The sequence below is a fragment of the Rhinoderma darwinii genome, chromosome 5, assembly GCF_050947455.1.
Source record: "Rhinoderma darwinii isolate aRhiDar2 chromosome 5, aRhiDar2.hap1, whole genome shotgun sequence".
Classification (NCBI taxonomy): domain Eukaryota; kingdom Metazoa; phylum Chordata; class Amphibia; order Anura; family Rhinodermatidae; genus Rhinoderma; species Rhinoderma darwinii.
This window is the reverse complement of record NC_134691.1, coordinates 297,996,222-298,015,994: the sequence shown is the minus strand read 5'-3', so window position 1 is coordinate 298,015,994 and position 19,773 is coordinate 297,996,222. Positions and strand designations below refer to the sequence as shown.

At 43.7% G+C, this 19,773-nt stretch overlaps 1 protein-coding gene across 1 annotated transcript in view; it reads left to right on the top strand.

Annotated features, from left to right (window-relative positions):
• The first annotated feature begins 1,354 nt into the window (after nucleotides 1-1,354).
• The window catches only part of LOC142651997 (mitogen-activated protein kinase kinase kinase 3-like), a 141,851-nt gene continuing 123,432 nt past the window's right edge, over nucleotides 1,355-19,773 (top strand). Inside the window, exon 1 of the mRNA XM_075827333.1 lies at nucleotides 1,355-1,651. Coding sequence (XP_075683448.1) covers nucleotides 1,593-1,651 — 59 coding nt within the window. The 5' untranslated portion in view covers nucleotides 1,355-1,592. The remainder of the gene's footprint in view (nucleotides 1,652-19,773) is intronic.

Here is a 19,773-nt window from a genome sequence, read left to right as displayed (position 1 = left end):
TCTGTACTGAGCTTGGTTCTGGCACTGTATATGTATGTACCGATCTTGGTTCTGGTGTATTTATGTACTGAGCTTGATTCTGGGGCTGTATATATGTACTGATCTTGGTTCTCGTACTGTATATATGTACTGATCTTTGTTCTGGTGTTGTATTTATGTACTAAGCTTTGTTCTGGTACTGTATATATGTACTGATCTTTGTTCTGGTGTTGTATTTATGCACTGAGCTTGGTTCTGGGGCTGTATATATGTACTGATCTTGGTTCTGGTACTGTATATATGTACTGGTCTTGGTTCTGGTGTTGTATCTATGTACTAAGCTTGGCTCTGGTGCTATTTATATGTACTGAGCTTTGTTCTGGGGCTGTATATCTGTACTGAGCTTTGTTCTGGTGCTGAATATATGTACTGAGCTTTGTACTGGTGCTGTATATATGTACTGAGCTTGGTTCTGAGGCTGTATATATGTACTGAGCTTTGTTCTGGTGCTGTATATATGCACTGAGCTTGGTTATGGTGCTGTATATATGTACAGAGCTTTGTCCTGGTGCTGTATATATGTACTGATGTTCGTTCTGTATAGATGTACTGAGCTTGGTTCTGGTGCTGTATATAGGTAATGAGTTTTGTTCTGGTGCTGTATATATGTAATGAGCTTTGTTCTGGTGCTGTATATATGTACTGATCTTTCTTATGGTGCTGTATATATGTAATGAGCTTGATTCTGGTCCTGTATATATGCACTGAGCTTTGTCCTAGTGTTTTATATATGTACTGAGCTCTGTTCTGGTGCTGTATATATGTAATGAGTTTGTTCTGGTGCTGTTTATATGTAAAATGTACAAATGGTTTTATGCTTGAGTTACATAAAAAAAAAATTTGAAAAAAAATTACACCTCATTGATTGGTAAAGAAAACAAACATGGTGAGGGGGAAGGAAACGTCGGGAAAGAGGTTGGAGGGGGGGGGGGCATCAAACTGAATCTATGCCCCGGGTGCAGGAGAACCTAGCTATGCCTCTGCGTAAATATGTAATTTATGGAGCAGCCATTATTACATTGCTGATCAAAATTCCAGTAGTTGAAGCTATGGTATTCAATGCTGCACTGTTCATAGTATGCTCAGCACAGTAAATAACAGCCTGCATCAGGCTAACTATAGGAGACATGCTATATACTGTTACTGTAGCTATACTGTACTGTGTACACATTTGTTTTCAGTGCAATATTAGAAAGTGGTCACTAGAGGGCGCCCGAGTAGAAGATGGCGGGCAGCCGCTGCCCTCTGTGGACTGCGCTCAGTTTCCTGCCTCTGGGGAGATCGCTGACGTCACACTTCTTGCTGCCTCCAGCTGGATCCGTGTTTGCGCTGCTCCAGCTGCTCGCACTTTTTAGAGAAGTAATTGAGGTTGTGTCCAGCAGTGTGCCCGGTCTAGTGCCCTGACTACCCAGACGGTGATCTCCTGTCATCGCGGAGTTTGTTGCCATTTGCAGGGTCACTTTGGATTACATACATTTCCCGGGTAGAAGGATCAGTAAAGAGAGAGAGCCGATTATGGACAGTGAGCGGGCGGGTGCTGCGGAGCTGGATGTATGATCACCGCACTGGATACTGGATTACTGGGGGGCAGATCTGCAAGCAACAAGTCAGAGTGAGTATCGGAACTTTATGCAGCTTTCGGATTCATTCCCCCTCTTCATGTCATAACTGAAGCCTCACTATTCCGGTTTTACTTTTACACTTTTGCTATTTATTTGCATAAGAGAATGTCTTCCGATGCACTGTGGATACTTTTATTGCTGTAGGGATCACTTCAGATGTCTTCTATTGTAGTGGATTACTTTAGATCACTTGTACTGTATTGAGGATAATTCTGACTGTATGAGATCGCTGCCACTGCATTATTACATCGGACATTAGTTCCACTTCAGTAGGGATCACTTCTATTCCATTGGAGATCTCTTCCATGTCATTAGGGATATAATTGTTTATTGCAGCCGGGATTTCTTCACTGCACAGGACATCCATTACTTTTCTCTAGTTTCCAATTCTCTTCCACCAAGTATCACTCCATCACCTGGACTTGGATCACATCTGCGTTGTACTTGGGGGGGACCACATCCGCATTGCACTCGGGAGATCACATCCGCATTGCACTGGGGGGGATCACATCCGCGTTGCACTGGGCGGGATCATATCCGCGTTGCACTGGGGTGGGATAACATCCGCGTTGCCCTGGGGGGGATCACAACCGCGTTGCCCTGGGGGGGGGATCACATCCGCGTTGCACTGGGGTGGGGGAATCACATCCGCGTTGCACTGGGGTGGGGGAATCACATCCGCGTTGCACTGGGGTGGGGGGATCACATCCGCGTTGCACTGGGGTGGGGGGATCACATCCGCGTTGCCCTGGGGTGGGGGAATCACATCCGCGTTGCCCTGGGGTGGGGGAATCACATCCGCGTTGCCCTGGGGTGGGGGAATCATATGCGCGTTGCACTGGGGTGGGGGAATCACATGCGCGATGCACTGGGGGGATCACATCTGTTGCACTACGGGGGTCACATTGATTGCACTATGGCTATGTTCACACGCCATATTTTCAGGCTGAACATTTAGGGTATGTTCACACGGCCTATTTACGGACGTAATTCGGGCGTTTTTGCCCCGAATTACGTCTGAAAATAGCGCCTCAATAGCGCTGACAAACATCTGCCCATTGAAAGCAATGGGCAGACGTTTGTCTGTTCACACGAGGCGTGTATTTACGCGCCGCTGTCAAATGACGGCGCGTAAATAGACGCCCGCGTAGAAGAAGTGAGGGTATGTTCACACGGCGGGGGTCCGTAACGGCTGAAATTACGGGGATGTTTCAGCCTGAAAACATCCCCGTAATTTCAGCCGTACCGGCATGTGCAGGCGCTTGAACGCCGCGTCAATTACGGCCGTAATTAGCGCTGCTATTCATTGGAGTCAATGAATAGCGGCTCCAATTACGGCCAAAGAAGTGACAGGTCACTTCTTCTACGCGGGCGTCCATTTACGCGCCGTCATTTGACAGCGGCGCGTAAATATACGCCTCGTGTGAACAGACAAACGTCTGCCCATTGCTTTCAATGGGCAGATGTTTGTCAGCGCTATTGAGGCGCTATTTTCAGGCGTAATTCGGGGCAAAAACGCCCGAATTACGTCCGTAAATAGGCCGTGTGAACATACCCTGACCTGTCACTTCTTTGGCCGTAATTGGAGCCGCTATTCATTGACTCCAATGAATAGCAGCGCTAATTACGGCCGTAATTGACGCGGCGTTCAAGCGCCTGCACATGCCGGTACGGCTGAAATTACGGGGATGTTTTCAGGCTGAAACATCCCCGTAATTTCAGCCGTTACGGACCCCCGCCGTGTGAACATACCCTTAGATGCTGGTTTCAAGAGAAAACTTCTATCAACTTGGTTTCACAGCGTTTTTAAATTTTGAGATCGTATTTTCTGAGCATTTTTTAAGCGTTTATAGGAATGGCTTCAATTAGAAAAATCAGCTCAGACACTTGAAGAATTGACATGTCATTTCTTTTTTACAAAGCTTTTTTTCTCATCAGCGGCGTAAAAATATTCCTCATATGAACTACACTGCGTATTTCCTATTGAAATCAATGGGAAACGGTTTGCAGGCGAATTTCAAGTGTATTTTGGTGCATAATACAAACGGTTTACGCACTAAAATACACCTGAGAATATGCAGTGTGAACATGGCCTATAGATCAAGGGCAGACTTATACCTTGTTCATCCTGTTTAGCTGCACAGGGGCCCAGGGGGAGGAGGGGCCAAATCTGGGTTCAGAGAGTTGTAACACAAGTAATCTGCTTCTCTGGCCCCTGCTTACTCACCTTGTGGTCCCTCATAGATTACATGGGCACTGCATCATCCCAGTCAGCCAATCACAGAACCTCTATGATTGTCTATGCTTCTTTGTGATTGGCTAATAGCTGATAATACAGCTTGCTGCATCTAAGGGTCGATTCAGACGTTGCAGTTAAGGTGCGGTTAGAACTGCATCATTTGTTTTTTTTTATTTGAAAAACGCATTCAATCGTGGCAAAAACGCATGCGCTTTTCGGATGAGGTTCTAACCGCCCCTCAACTGCAATCTTTAGTTCCACTTTAAGGAGGACCTGACCATTGTCCTAGATGACCAGGGATGTTATTATTAACCCCTTTCACTGCCCTAGACCACCAGGGATGTTCATATTAACCCCTTCACTGCCCTAGATCACAAGGGATGTTCCCATTAATCAGTATCTAGGACGTTACCCATTGCTGCTGGGTAAATTAACTATCTAGCCATTTTCCAGAAAGATAACAGCAAAAAAAATATATAATTCCCGTCATTATACAGCACATTTTAAATATGAGAAGATGTAAGTTTCAGCTATGCTGACAGAAAGAGGCCTAAACGCTGCTTTTGCACAAAGGCCCCTCCGTTATCTGTGTCGGCCTCTACTACAGATCACTTATTTTGCACTTGGTATCACTTTCTTTGCTCCAGCGATCATTTCCACACAACTTGAGTTTACCGCCATTGCAGTCTTTGCGGCTGTGTTACCCAATAACTTTCCAATGTAGCTGAGAATTTGATTCTATTATTTCTTGGGCAATAGCAATACGTTACTGTATCCCCGTGTGCCTGTAATTTAATATGAATTTGCTGAAAAAAAATAGAGACATATTCTATCATATACAATTACGACAATGCTTCAACGGGAGAAGAATACGGTACTTCATGGAGGCACGGAATACAGAATTGTAGGGACTCTGTGCCGCAGTTCCGGCTCTGTACACACGGCTTTTCTGTGTACCTGTCTAGGTAATTTTCTGAGTAATGCCCTATACTCTAGGTAGCGCTGTATATACTTGCAGTTATCAAGAACACAATGTACACACTTCAAGTTACCACATTTCATCTATTTCAGAATTTACTTTTTTCGTGACTTTGCAAACGTTTCAAAAAGCATACAATATTGATAGCGTTTCAGGACGCAAGGATATATATATTATTAATCTTTCCTGAATGAGTGTTAACGCCATCTAAAAACGGTCACAGACTTGAGCATTACCTTTTGACATTTTTAAAATGTTGCACGGGACTGTAGAGACATTTTTCACCAGTTGTGAGACATTTTACCTGTTATGCTTCATGCCACTCTAAGGCTGGGTTCACACGAGCACATTAACGTCCGTAATGGACGGAACGTATTTCGCCCGCAAGTCCCGGACCGATCACACTGCAGGGAGCCGGACTCCTAGCATCATAGTTATGTAAGATGCTAGGAGTCCCTGCCTCTCCGTGGAACTACTGTCCCGTACTGAAAACATGATTACAGTACGGGACAGTTGTCCTGCAGAGAGGCAGGGACTCCTAGCATCGTACATAACTATGATGCTAGGAGCCCGGCTCCCTGCACTGAGTTCGGTCCGGGACTTCCGGCCGAAATACGTCCGTCCATTACGGACGTTAATGTGCTCGTGTGAACCCAGCCTAACAGTTTTTACATCGTGTCTACCTGCCCCTAGAGACTTTGTTGGTAAACTCTTCCCAAATTCTGTCCTTAGTCATCCATAATTATGCCACATCAGATACTGGTAATACGCCATCCCTAAAATGACTTTGTTTCTTATGTGGCATTAGCAGCTGTTTAACCTATGTGAACACCACCCGTGACAATTTAGGCTGGGTTCACACGACCTATTTTCAGACGTAAACGAGGCGTATTATGCCTCGTTTTACGTCTGAAAATAGGGCTACAATACGTCGGCAAAAATCTGCCCATTCATTTGAATGGGTTTGCCGACGTACTGTGCAGACAACCTGTCATTTACGCGTCGTTGTTTGACAGCTGTCAATCGACGACGCGTAAAAATACAGACTTGTCAAAAGAAGTGCAGGACACTTCTTTCAGACGTAATTTGAGCCGTTCTTCATTGAAGTCAATGAAGCACAGCTCAAAATTTACGGCTGTCAGAGAAGCCTCGCAAAATGCGAGGAGGAGCATTTACGTCTGAAACGAGGCAGCTGTTTTCTCATGAAAACAGTCTGTCTTTTCAGACGTAAAAGCCACTCATCGTGTGCACATACCCTTTCAGGATCATCTCATTTCAGTTATGGCCCATTGTGTCTTTGGTAGCAGTGAATCAGTTAGAAATGTCGGTAGAAAAGAGTCCGGGGCGGTGTCAGTAATAAGTAAGATTGCAGCTGGCATACTTTGTTTTTTACAGGGTTGTGTCTCAAGGGTACAGCTGCATATAAATACATGACCCAAGCACATACCCCGCATTCCTGTGCCAACTTATGTACAGAGTAGAAATAACACAAGACAGTTGCAGGCTGTTGCTTGGGGTCTTAATTTATCAAATGTTTTGTGTATTTAATTAATTGCGTAATTAGTGACACTCTGTAAGGCGAAGTTCACATGCTGCATTTTTGTTTTTACATGTTTGAACTTTCGGGGAGAAAAACACATCTTAGGCTGTGTTCACATCTGCGTCAGAGCTCCGTTCCGATGTTACGTCGGAGCTTTCCGTAGGAATAGAGCCCTGACTGACACAAATTGAAACCAAAGGTTTCCGTCTCCCTCACCATTGATTTCAAATGTGACGGATCCGGTGCCAATGGTTTGTTTGCCTCTGTTGTGCAAGGGTTCCGTCGTTTTGACGGGATGAATACCGTAGTCGACTACACTATTGATCCCATCAAAACTACGGAACCCTTTCACAATGGAGACAAACTGAAACCATTGAAATCAATGTTGATGGAAACTGAAACCTTTGGTTTCAGTTTGTGTCAGTCAGGGCTCCGTTCCGACAGAATGCTATGTCGGAACGGAGCCCTGACGCAGATGTGATTTGAAGCCTAAAAAGTGCATGCATTTTTTTTAATTTACTAGTTATAGGCTTAGACCTCTGTAAAACGCATGGGTAAGTAAAAAAGGCATGCGTTCTTTTAGATGCGTTTTTGTCTCCAACTGTTCAAAAATGCAACATGTAAGCCCAGTCTAAGGACTTGTCCACCAGTAACGGAATTGCTGCGTATTTTCTGGATGGAAAATATGCAGCAGAATACAGTAGCAGCAAAGTGGGTGAGATTTAACAAATCTCATCCACACTTTGCGTAAAATTTCCGAGCAGAAATTAACCGGCGGTGCGTATTTTTAATACCGCAGCATGTCAATTCCTGTTGCGGAAAGTGGACTGAATTGCTTTTGTTTGGGAGATATCACCGTCTCCCAGCATCGAAAAAAAAACAAAACCGCAAAATCCACACCATTTTCTGCAGTAAAGAATGCAGGAAATGGTGCGGTTTTTCCGCAGCGGAAGGTCTGCTAGTTTTAATGGAAATGCTGCCGAAATTCCGTTATGTATGGACAAGCCCTAATGGTTTCGGGAGGTACAAAACGTATTGAGTCAGGGTTATTGCTTTATGGTATGTTTGATATAAAATAACATCGGTCGCCCGCCTAATATAATATGTAAACTCACGGCACTCCTTATTTGCAGCAAAATTGAATAGCTTTATTGGTCACCAATAAAGATAAAGTAAGTCCGGTTCCATCAAGCAGGTTTATTTCTTAATAAACAGAGAATTTTTTCATAAATACAATAGTGTCATCCAAGAATTGATTGGCATTAACTCCTGAAATAATATAGACTACTACATCATGGTACTGCTCATGTGTATTATGTATCGTACTGATAGCTTTGCTATTTCTCTCGATATACACACTAGTCCTTCTCAATGAATTAGAATATCATCAAAAAGTTAATTTATTTCAGTAATTCAATTCAAAAAGTGAAACTCATATATTATCTAGATTCATTACACACAGAGTGATCTATTTCCAGCATTTTTTTTTCTTTTAATGTTGAGGATTGTGGTAACAGTTAATGAAAACCCAAAATTTAGTGTCTCAGAAAATGAGAATATTTTATAAGTCCAATTATTGGGTCTGGTGTCTCTCATCTTCCTCTTGACAATACCCCATAGATTCTCTATGGGGTTTAGGTTAGGCGAGTTTGCTGGCCAATCAAGCGCAGTGATACTGTGGTTATTAAACCAGGTATTCGAGACACCAGACCCAACAATGCAGACGAGCTGAAGGCCGCTATCAAAGCAACCTGGGCTTCCATAACACCTCAGCAGTGCCACAGGCTGATCGCCTCCATGCCACGCCGCATTGATGCAGTAATTCATGCAAAAGGAGCCCCGACCAAGTATTGAGGGCATAGACTGTACATGCTTTTCAGTAGGCCTACATTTCAGTATTTAAAAATTATTTTTTAAATTGGGTTTATAGAATATTCTAGTTTTCTGAGACACTAAATTTTGGGTTTTCATTAACTGTTCCCATAATCATCAACATTAAAAGAAAAAATAGATCACACTGTGTGTAATGAATGTTTATAATATATGAGCTTCACTTTTTTAAATGAATTACTGAAATTAACTTTTTGATGATATTCTAATTCATTGAGAAGGACTAGTGTATGTTCTATATGTATAACCTTTTTTTCTTGTGAAGACATCCTAGTTTTGATTTTAATTTTATTATAATTATTTTTATATATAGACACGACTTGAAAAAGGTTCAAGACGGACTGAAATGTTGCCGTTTTGGATATTATTTCTAAATCTAATCCCAATCAATTATTAGCTGAGACTTTTGTGTTTATGAAAGAATTCTCTGTTTGTGCAGAAAAAATATTCTTTTTTTTTTTTTTTTTTTAAACATTACCTTTTTATTGATTTTAAACATAGAAAACATAGGAAACATTTTTGTACAGAAGCAAATAAATTATATCATCAAAAGATGTTCACCAAACAGAGTAATATTATCCTGTACAACTGAGGTAGGCAACCTGAAAAAAACCTTATCTCGTAAGGGAAGGTGGGGAGGAAAGGGAGGGATAGGGAAACAGGGAAGGCTTTCTCAGAACATTCTCATATCCTTTAATGTGTTCCACCATTATTATTAACCCCTTCTCTTATTGCTTTGTAATCCACGTGTGAGTCCCCATTGTACCTTCGCCTGTCCTAACCTGGGAACATGTCAGTCCACCTTTGCCACTGAGCTTCGAATCTATTCATTCTATTCTGACGAAGTGCAAATAATCTTTCATATACACAATGGGATGAGACCTCTTCTATAATTTCCCTCAAAGACGGGACCGAGACTGACTTCCAGTTTCTGGCCACCAATAATTTAACCGACAGACAAATATGGCAAAACAAGGCTCTATCTTCTGGTGAAATTATTCCCATATTTAGAGACAAAAGGGCTAGATCTGCATTTGGTGTCACTTGAACCTCCAACAGTCTGGAGGCCAGATTGAACACTGAAACCCACACCGGAGCGATAATGGGACATTCCCAAAATATATGATGTAGGGTCCCCAGTCCTCCACACCCCCTCCAGCACTCCGCGTTAGCCCCTGGGTATATCTTGGAGATCTGAAGGGGGGTATAATACCATCGTAACACCAGCTTATGATATACTTCCAGGAGGTTCGAGTTCACGGTGGACCTTAACGTCCACTTAATGGCCCTGGACCAATCCTCTATGGTATAAGTAGATCCCAAATCCCTCTCCCATTGTAGCACATATTTATTTTTGGCCATCATCATATCTCCCAATAGTTCTTCATAGAAGGACTTTGTTAAGCTAGATTCTATGACTGATGTCTCGAATAGCAGATGATGTATCTTAGAGGGGATGCAAACCTGTGCGTGTTCCCTTGTCGGGAGGAGATGTCGAATCTGCAAGTATTTAAAGAATTCGGAATGAGCCAAGGCAAATTCTTCTCTTAATTCTGAGAAAGGTTTAATGCTATCTTCTCCATAAAGATCTGCCAGCGTTGTCACTCCTAACCTGACCCAGTTACGTAGATTCAGATCAGGAATTAACAGTTCAAGAGCATCTATTGGTAAAAAGAGTTTGTACCCCGGATTAGAGGAGGGTGTCCCTGTCAGGATATGTCTCCATGCTTGTAACGATACTCTTACTGTAGGAAATTTAGGAAGTACCTTCCTTGGAAACTTTGCATGAGCTAATAGTAGCGAGGTCAGGGGAATATCCCCTATCAAGTGTTGCTCAATCGTCGGCCAACTAGAGCCAGAGGATGCAGTGCACCAGTATCGCAATTGTCGTAACACTATGGCCTTATGGTAGGCCTCTAGGTTCGGTACTCCCATCCCTCCTCTCTGTCTATGTATGTATAGACTTTGTCTGGCTACCCGAGGTTTCTTATTTTTCCATATAAACCGCATCAACTGATCTTGTAACTTACGGAGAATAAAAGCCGGTATAGGCGCCACCACTGTCCTAAACACATAGAGTATTTTGGGGAGAATAAGCATTTTATACAGGATTATTCTGCCCATCCAGGATGGTTCCGTATCTGACAAACGCTTTAATTCGTCTTGCAATTTATCCTGAAGAGGAAGAACATTAATATGAGCCAATTTAGATGTTGGCGAGCACAATTTTATGCCTAAATAAGGGATCGACATCTCCTCCCAGCCAAACGGAAACTCCCTCTGTATATCTTTTCGCAGTGTCCATGGTATGGCCACTCCCAATATCTGAGACTTGGAGGCATTAACTTTATAATAAGACACGTTGCCAAATTGTGCTAAAATCTCTGCTACTCTGCGAAGAGAGGACAATGGTTCTGTGAGGGTCAGTATGACATCGTCCGCAAACAATCCAATCTTATGCTGTCTATGTCCTACAGAGATTCCCCGCACCCCCATATCCATTCGTATCAGTTCCGCCATCGGCTCCATTACCATAGTGAAGAGCAGAGGAGATAATGGGCAGCCCTGCCTTGTTCCATTGGTGATACTAAATGGCTCAGACAGCATCCCATTAGCCAACACCCGGGCTGAAGGTGCAGAGTACAGGGCCCCGATTGCTCCTAGGATGGCTCCCGAAAAACCAAATCTCCTCATAGTTTCAAAGGCAAATCCCCAGTGTATCCTATCGAACGCCTTTTCTGCATCCAGAGTAAGGAGAACAGAGGGCGTTCGACTTGCCTCCACCCTGGAAATTAGATTTATAATGCGCCTTGTGCCATCTGGCGCCTGTCTCCCCTTAGTGAATCCCACTTGATCGTTATGAATCACTGTGGGGAGTATTGTCAAAAGACGTTGGGCCAATATTTTTGCATAAAGCTTTGTGTCGCAATTTAACAATGAGATGGGTCGGAAATTGGCTGGGAGAGCCGGGGATTTCCCCTGTTTAGGTATTGTTACAATAGTAGCCTGCAACATCTCGGCCGGGAGGCTTCCCCTCTCTATAGCTACATTAAAAATACGAGCTAAGTAAGGGGTCAAAATAGATTCGTTAAATTTGTAATATTCGGATGAAAACCCATCCGGCCCCGGGGCTTTACCTAGTTTAACTAATTTTATAACTTTGGACACTTCGCCTGGTAAAATAGGAGCGTTTAGCTGCTCTAGTTGAAGAGGAGTTATTTTTGGCAACTGAATCTGATCTAGAAATCTATCTATTGCCTCTGCTGTAGGTGGCACTATACTGGGGTCTCCCCGCAAGTTGTATAATTTGGAGTAGAACTGGCTAAACCTATCCGCTATCCCTTGGGGATTCGAGATTTTTGGCTCACTTCCTTCCGCTATCAAAAACGGTATCCTCGACTTCTGCCGTCTTTGTTTCACCCTGTTTGCCATATATTTACTCGCCTTATTGTGTGAGGTGTAGTATGTCATGCGAAGGGAGGTCAAACTTTTATCAAAGTCTGCAATCAGTACTTCTCTCAATTCCCGTCTTAGTTTAGTCAGAGCCTCGTGAACCGTAAAAGACGGGGAGGATTGCTGTTGCATCTCCAGGGATTTAATCTGTGCTAGTATGCGGTCTGTGTTCAGCTGTTTTTGCTTTTTATAATGAGAGCTTTGTTGGATCAACAGCCCGCGTATCACCGCCGCTGAAAATGCGTTTCCTGCAGACACATAATGTCTGCCCCAGATTTCAAAGCCTCCTTCCAGGCTGACGACCTTTTGAAAGGGCTATTTAGACCTTTGACATTAAGAGACATTATTTTAACCGCCATAATCTCTATTACAAAGCTGCGATATAACATACATAAGGCACTGAATCATTTTTACATTACATCTTTGGACTGTACTGAAAAGGATATTCTTGAAAAAGCTGCTTGGATAAAACAACCGGGAAGACAACCGGGAAAAACAGAAACATAAAAAAAATGCATTCTTTTTTGAAGAACAACATTCTCCGGAACCAGGAACAGTTCCAGTAGGATCCCATCGACCTTGGCGATCCCGTAAAGGTTTCGGGGGTGAAAGTTCGGCTAGATGAGACTCGACCTCTCGTTTAGCCAATAAAGCCAGTCTTTCATCTAGTATCTGTGCTCCTTGACCACTCTGGGGAGATCCTCGCCGGTCCCCTAGGAGATATTTTCCGCTGTGGACCCGGGAGCAGGAACCCCCAGTCTGACATCAATTTTTCTCCATCAGCAGGTTTAAACAATACATGGGTGCGTTCATCTTTCCTTATCAACAGCTTCGTAGGGAAGCCCCACTTATAAGGTATTTTCTGATTCCGAAGTACCAGGGTTACCGGAGAGAAGGCCCTCCTTGCTTGGAGCGTAGCATATAAGTGGACCCCTCCAAATGGATCTGGTAAGGGCTGCCTTTTCCGCGCAGCAAACATCAAGGCCTCCTTGACATGATAAAAATGAATGCGGGAGATCACGTCACGTGGTATGTCCGCCGGCAAAGCTTTGGGTTTAGGCAGACGGTGAGCACGATCAATAATCCAATCCGGAGGATGGGTGTCGGGTAATAAGGTTTTAATCAGCTTCTGGAGATACCCCTGAAGATCTGCTTGTGCCACCGATTCCGGAATGCCTCGAAACTTAACATTGTTCCGTCTGTTTCGGTCCTCCATATCCGCCATTTTATTTTTTATAGCTTCCACCTCCTCTTCTAACACATAGTGCGCATCCACCAGATCATTATGGGCCTGCGTGAAATCACCCATCTTGTTTTCCACGTGATCCACTCTAGTACCTAGATCTTCTATGGAGGTATTTAGTTTGGCAGTGATTTTGGCCATATCCTGCTGCAAAGATCCTCTGAGCGCCATTACAATGTCCTTAATAAACTTTTCTGACGCCACCTGATCTGTGGTGGGCAGATTAGATATGGGGTCACCGTCCCCTGCAGCCCCTTCCTCCAAAACCCCTAGACTCTGTCTGTCAGGGTTTGCTATATGCCCGTCTTCCTCTCTTTCCAGCCTCTGATCTTCTGCCCTGTCAACATGCGATATTGGCCCAGGGCTAGTTGCAAGTACCCCATCTCCTTCTCTCTCCTTAGATCTCTGTCTGGGGCACACCGGAGTGTGTGGTGACTCACCCAGAGAAGCTGCAGGAGAAGCTGGTCCGGAGCCTCTGCCACAGGCGCTGGAATCTCCTGGAGAAGTCTCGCCGGCGCCATCTTGGATCTCTTCCCGCCTCATGCTGCGGGTGGAGAAGAAGTCCGTCAGACGCTTCGGGCCGGTTTTATTGCCCCTCTTCCTGGTCATCATCTCGCCTGCACTCCGGGACTCCGGTATAAGTCAGGTAAGTCGGCTTTCTGTCGCTTATTTAGTGTCGCTTAGAGGTCTGAGGACGGAGCTCCGAATCAAGCGTCCGCCACAGTCAGCATCCAGGCCACGCCCCCCCAGAAAAAATATTCTTGATGGTACCGGACTTTCTTTATTTTAATTGGTGCCCAATAAAGCTATTCAATTTTGCTGCACACAAGGAGTGCCGTAGATTTACCTATTATTGATACACGGATTGAAGAGTCCTAATCATTTAATAGGAGTGCTATCCTTATTTTTCTAATCTACATTAAAGGAGTTGCCCCATGAAGACTACCTTTTTTTACATGGAAGCTGGCATGGCATTCAGCTGATCGCCATGGTACTGGCTTCCCTTACCCCCGGCGATCAGTGGTTCTAAGCCTCATCTGGTCATACATTTCCCCTGCAGTGTTGACGGGTCTGGCTGTTACGGAGGGGCTCAGACAGAGCAATAAAGAGCTATGACATCTCATTGAGACAACCCCTTTAAATTGCCCAATTAACCCTTTGCTGCTGTCATTTCCTAATATATGCACTGTAACACTTTTGGTCCCCAATAGCTGAACTCAGGGCCTATGGCTGGATTGGGAAGGGCAGTTTTTTTTGTTTACAGACATTTTGATAGGATGCATACTTAGATGTAAACAGGTGCAGCATCCTTTGTCAAATACACCAATGCTCCGTAGCCGAGCTATTTTATTCATAACTACGTTCCGGATATGTTCTTGGATAACACTGTACATTAGTTCTTTTGTTCCTCATTGCTCCGCATGTGGCCTGTCTGCAGAATAGCTAAAGGTATTGCATCGTGAAGACGACCCCTGTCCATATGCCTTATTGGAACATGTGGATGTCACAGATCAGTGGTCCCCTGCTCAGGATCTTCTCTATGACAAACAGAACAGTTCTACGTTCTTGCTCAGTGAGTGGCCGAAATCCGCGGTGCATAGCTGTGGCAATTTGTGGTAAAACGTGCATGGTTTTGCTGAGCAGAAATCTACCGCACAGTAAAAAGACCGTTTTATTTGGCACGTGTAAAGTTACCCTAATGGGAATCCGAGAACTGTGACAGGAGAGTTTTGTCATATTTACTAAAAAGTTGTGACATTTTATTTTTGTTGAAATATTTCACTATTCATATTAAATATTCCTACTGACCACCCTAAAGCCGTCACAAGGTCTGTGCTATTTCTGAGCTGTTCTGCATAATTATGTCTGTAGATATTCAGAAAGTCAGACATTTGAGATATACAAGCCTAGCCTTTGTAGGGATAAGAAGAAGCTGGTCGCATCCGCCTCTAGAGCCTGCACCTGAGACAGTCTTCAGGACCCTTAGGGTGCTATCACCCGTGCTGAATGGCACCGTTTTTGTTTTTTTATCCGCACCACCAATTACCAGCCGGCAAAATCGTGTGCGGTTTTGCAATGCGTTTATTTTGGCTGCTCAGCTTCTACAGGTAAAACAAGTTGAAGCCTGACTAGACAGTCTCTTTTTAAGGCCAAGGTTCAGACGTAGTGTAAACACTGCGGATTTTCTGCAACGGATTTCATTTTGGAAAATCGTATCGCATTCCAGCAGAAGCAAAGTGGATGAGATTTGAACAAATCTCATCCATTAGCTGCGGAAAAAAACTGCTGAAAAACGTCATAAATTTACTTGCAGTGCGTTTTTTTTAATCCGCAGCATGTCCGTTTATTTTGCAGAATCGCTGGTTTTCTGTTGTGGGTTTTCCCCATTGAATTCAATGGGGTGGTAAAACCCATAACAAATGTCAGATATTGCAACTTTTGAGACGGAATTCCGCCGCAAAAATCGCAACTCCAAAAAAAATAAAAATGTCATACTTACCCAGATCTCTCTGCTCCGGCGTACAGCCCGGCCTCCAGGGATGACGTTTTATCCCATGTGACTGCTGAAGTGAATCACAGGCTGCATCCCAGAAGGCCAGGCTGCATGATGTCAGAGGGACGCGTCGCCATGGTTATGGTCGAGGTAAGTATGAACAGTTTTTGTTTTTTTCTAGTGCTGCTTTCCGCAGTGGAAATTCCGCCCGAAAAACTGCACGACAATGTGGTTGGTTTTTTCGTACTGAATGTGCTGCGGGTTCTAGGTTGGACACGATGCATAGTTTTACGCGGCGTATCCGACCTGTGCGAACCCGGCCTTAGTCGTTCTTCAATTTTAAGCGATCATTGTTTTGGTATTCTCTTAGGAAGCTGTTTTTGAAGTGGGTTTTACTATTTGATATTAAAAAAAATACATTTTCATATTAGGTGACTCATTTTAGTGTGAGGAAACTAAAGGAATTGGTCATGTTATTAGTGGGCATTACATCCTGCGTGTGTGGGCAACATTGTCCTTGGGTACCAAGACTGTGGGAGTTGTGACCACCCCGTCCTGTAATATGTAGCAGAGTCCAGCAGTGAGTCATGAATCAGACCTTTCTGCCAGACATTAAATAACAACACTTCAGTTCCCAGGGAGACTTTGCTGCTGTGCAGGTTATTTTATTTGCTCGCTTGAAATTTTAAGAAAAAATAAGAATAGATGACGCCGAGGAGAAAAAGCTGACTTGTTTTACCTCATTTTCACACATTCTGAAAGAAATTCTCCAGTTATACAGTTTTCTGGAATGTCAAATATGCCATAAAAGTGTGGGCCCCCAATGATCCCAAGATCTCCATTTTTATTTTTAAGGAAAGTGTCCAGTTGAGGCATACATGGCCATTTCTCCAACATAATTGTAATGTCCGTGACTGCGGGCTGTCCGCTCCAACCTCCCCCTGACAGCCGCAGTCATGAGTCGGCATGCCCCAGCCTCCTCCTCAGGTGACGCCAGCACTCGCGTCCACTCACCTCTGCCGCATCCCGTAGGGTGCGCGCGCACTCTTAAAGGGGCAGCGCGCGCATCGGACCTCATGGACGAACCTTGACCCGTGAGTACCCTGGACTATAAGAGGGGTCCAGCCCCCTAGTTCTATGCCTGAGCATTGTTGTGTTTCCTTAGTCTGTCTATGCAAATGGTCCCCTAGTGTTTCCTGCATCTGTATCCCGATCTAGTGCCGTGCCGTGCCGCCAAGGTGGTACGGCCCAGTGGGTCCACAGACCCATTGTGACAATAATGTGTATGAGACTCTCCTTGTTCTCAATCATACCCCCCCCCTCCCCCCCCACCAATAACACTTTTATGGCAATTGGCACAACACAAAAGGGTATTAGTGGGAAAACGTGTGCGGAACATTATCTGTAGGTTTCTTTAAGTGACTAGAGGTATTTTTCTGACTACTGATGTCTCAGATGGCAAAAAACAACAGTCGTTGCCTAAAACTGGCCATACGCTTTGAATGAATGTCATCCAAACCCACCGATTTCTGTGAGATTGTCTGATAGTGTAATGTGTATGGGGGCAGCCTGACTGCCCCTCCCCCACACAGTAGACGTCCGGTGAGAGAAAAAGAATTGATTTCAACATGTCCAATCTGAGCGTACATGTTTATAGGAGAGTCAGGCTATATCTATTGTGTCTGGCGAGCTTAACGGGGTTGTCTGGTTTAGAAAATACTCGGCATACGGAGTTAAAACGTGCAGGCTCCCCATTCAAGAGCAGCTCTCCATCTGGATAACCCAGCATGTATGTGCATTACACAGGCAGCTTATTTATTCACAGCCCATGTGGTGGCGCTACAGCTGAGTTAAACATATGCTGCCAGGCTACCACCCCCGCAGATTAATGCTGATCACTGGGGGGGTCCCAGCAGCAGGAGATCTTGTGATCATCTTCTCATTAACCCCTTCCCCCTACTTGCATTCTAGGCTGTAGGAGGACTTGTTTTTTTTGCGGGATGAGTTGTGTTTTTCAATGGCATCGTTTTGGGGTATATCAAACATTTTTATTTTTATTTTTTGGGAGGGATATACAAATAGAGCAATTTAGCCATTGTTCTATGCATTTCATGTTTACACTGTTCACCACGCAGCGTAAATAACATACTACCTTTATTCTATGGGTCGGTACGATTACGGCGATACAAAATATGCATAGTTTTTTTTTTTGTTTTATTTCTTTTGCAGAATAAAAACACTTTTGAACTAATATTGTTTTATTTTGTATCGCTGCTTTCCAAGAGCCATAACTTTTTTATTTTTCCGTTAATGTTGCTATATGAGGGCTTGTTTTTCGCGGGACTTCATTGCTACCATTTTGGGGTATATGGGACTTATTGATTAACCTTTTATTATTTTTTGGGAGGGGGAATGGAAAAAAAATAGCAATTTTGCCGTTTTTATGCGTTTTCTTTTTTACGACGTTCACCTTGCATTTTATATAATATGCTAAGTTTATTTTTTGGGTGATTACGGTTGCGGCGATACCATATATGTGTAATTTTTATTTAATTTTTACACTTTTACTAGATAAAACCATTTTTTATGGGGAAAAAATGGTTTTATTTTTTGTGTACCTTTTTAATTAATTTTTATTTCTTCTTTATTTTTTCTGTCCCACTATGCCATCTTTAGATCGCAGATATAATGCTTTGATATACTTTGGCTGTAATGCTTTGGTATACTATCTGTTATAAAACAGATGGGCAATCTATTAGGATGTGCCTCTGGCATGGCCTAATAGACATATAGCCAGGGCAGGCCTGGGGGCCTTTGTTAGGTCCCCAGCTGCCATGGCACCCTATCGGATGCCCGCAATTGCATTTGTGGGCAGCCGATGGGTGACAGAGGGAGCTCCTTCCCTCTGTTAACGACTCAGATACAGTGGTCGCTAATGACCGCGGTATTTGAGTAAACTTCGATCGCTACCGTTGGAGCAGGAGCCCGGCTGTCATCAGACAGCTGAGCACTCGTTCCAGCCTGCACTGGACACTCGTGCAGGATGTTGATTAGGCCGCTGTGAAAAGGCGGCGGCCTAGAGCAAAGCTCCTTAATGGCCGCCGTGAAAAGGCGTATTGGTGGACATTAATGGGTTAAGCGACCCTGCTAACAAGAACATTCGGTGAACTACTCTTTTAAAGAAAATCTGTCACCAGATTTCACAATGCAAAAGTGCATACATTATTACATAGATCTCTTAGACCTGATGAAGCTAGTGTACTTACTGTGATAATCTGTATTAGAATGGTTGTATAATCCTTTCTCAAAGTTTTCTTGCCTGATTTAAAAAATAACATTTTATGAGTCTTAAACTCACTACGTGTTATCATGAGATCAATTGTTTTTTTTATTATTATTTTTTTTTATACACTTCTCATTATTTTACTTCTCAGGGTTCTATTTTGGGATGTGCGCATTTCTAAAGAAATATCTAACCCTGGAACTTCTTTATTTCTTGTAATCTTGTTTTATGAGTAACTTCTGCCCAGAGGTGACTGTTTTTTTTATAGTTTTGCATTAGCGAGTTCTTTGAGGCTGCGATAGTCAATGTTTCATGCATTGTTTAAACTCGAAGGCTAAGCTCAGAGGTCTCAATGCTGACATTATTTTCCATAGAATTGTGTTTGTTATTTTGGAAAAGCTTTTGCTCAGTCTTTCCTGTGATGGTAAATATTAATGTTGTGCCAAACACACTGTCAGACCTTATCCACACAACCGTGAAGAACGGGCGTTTTCAGAACAATGATGTTCTATGGGTGTATTCACACGGCCGTTTTTTTAATGGCCCGTGAATAATGGCCGTCAAAAAATAGGACATGTCCTATTTTTGGCCGTTTTCACGGCCAGACGGCCCCCATAGAAGTCAATGGTCCGATATTAACGACTGTCCATACATGTAACAACCGTTAAAAACGAATCTGTGACATGGGGATTGGCGACGGGAACTACTAGTTCCCTTGCTGGCTATTGGCGGCATACTCACCGATGCAGCGCTGTCTTCTTCAGGTGTGTTCTCTTGTCTTCACGGGTTCTGCGAAGGTGATGCCATTACGTCATCGCGCCGCATTGGCAGATCACGTGCAGACGAGAGACCACACGTGAAGAAGACTAGAGATGGCGCTGCATCAATGAGTATGTAGGGCATTGTTGCGCTCACTACAAGGGTAGTGTGGCATTACCACAGGTAGGGAATTTTACATCGTCGTCAACTGTAGTGAATTTTCCGGGACTGT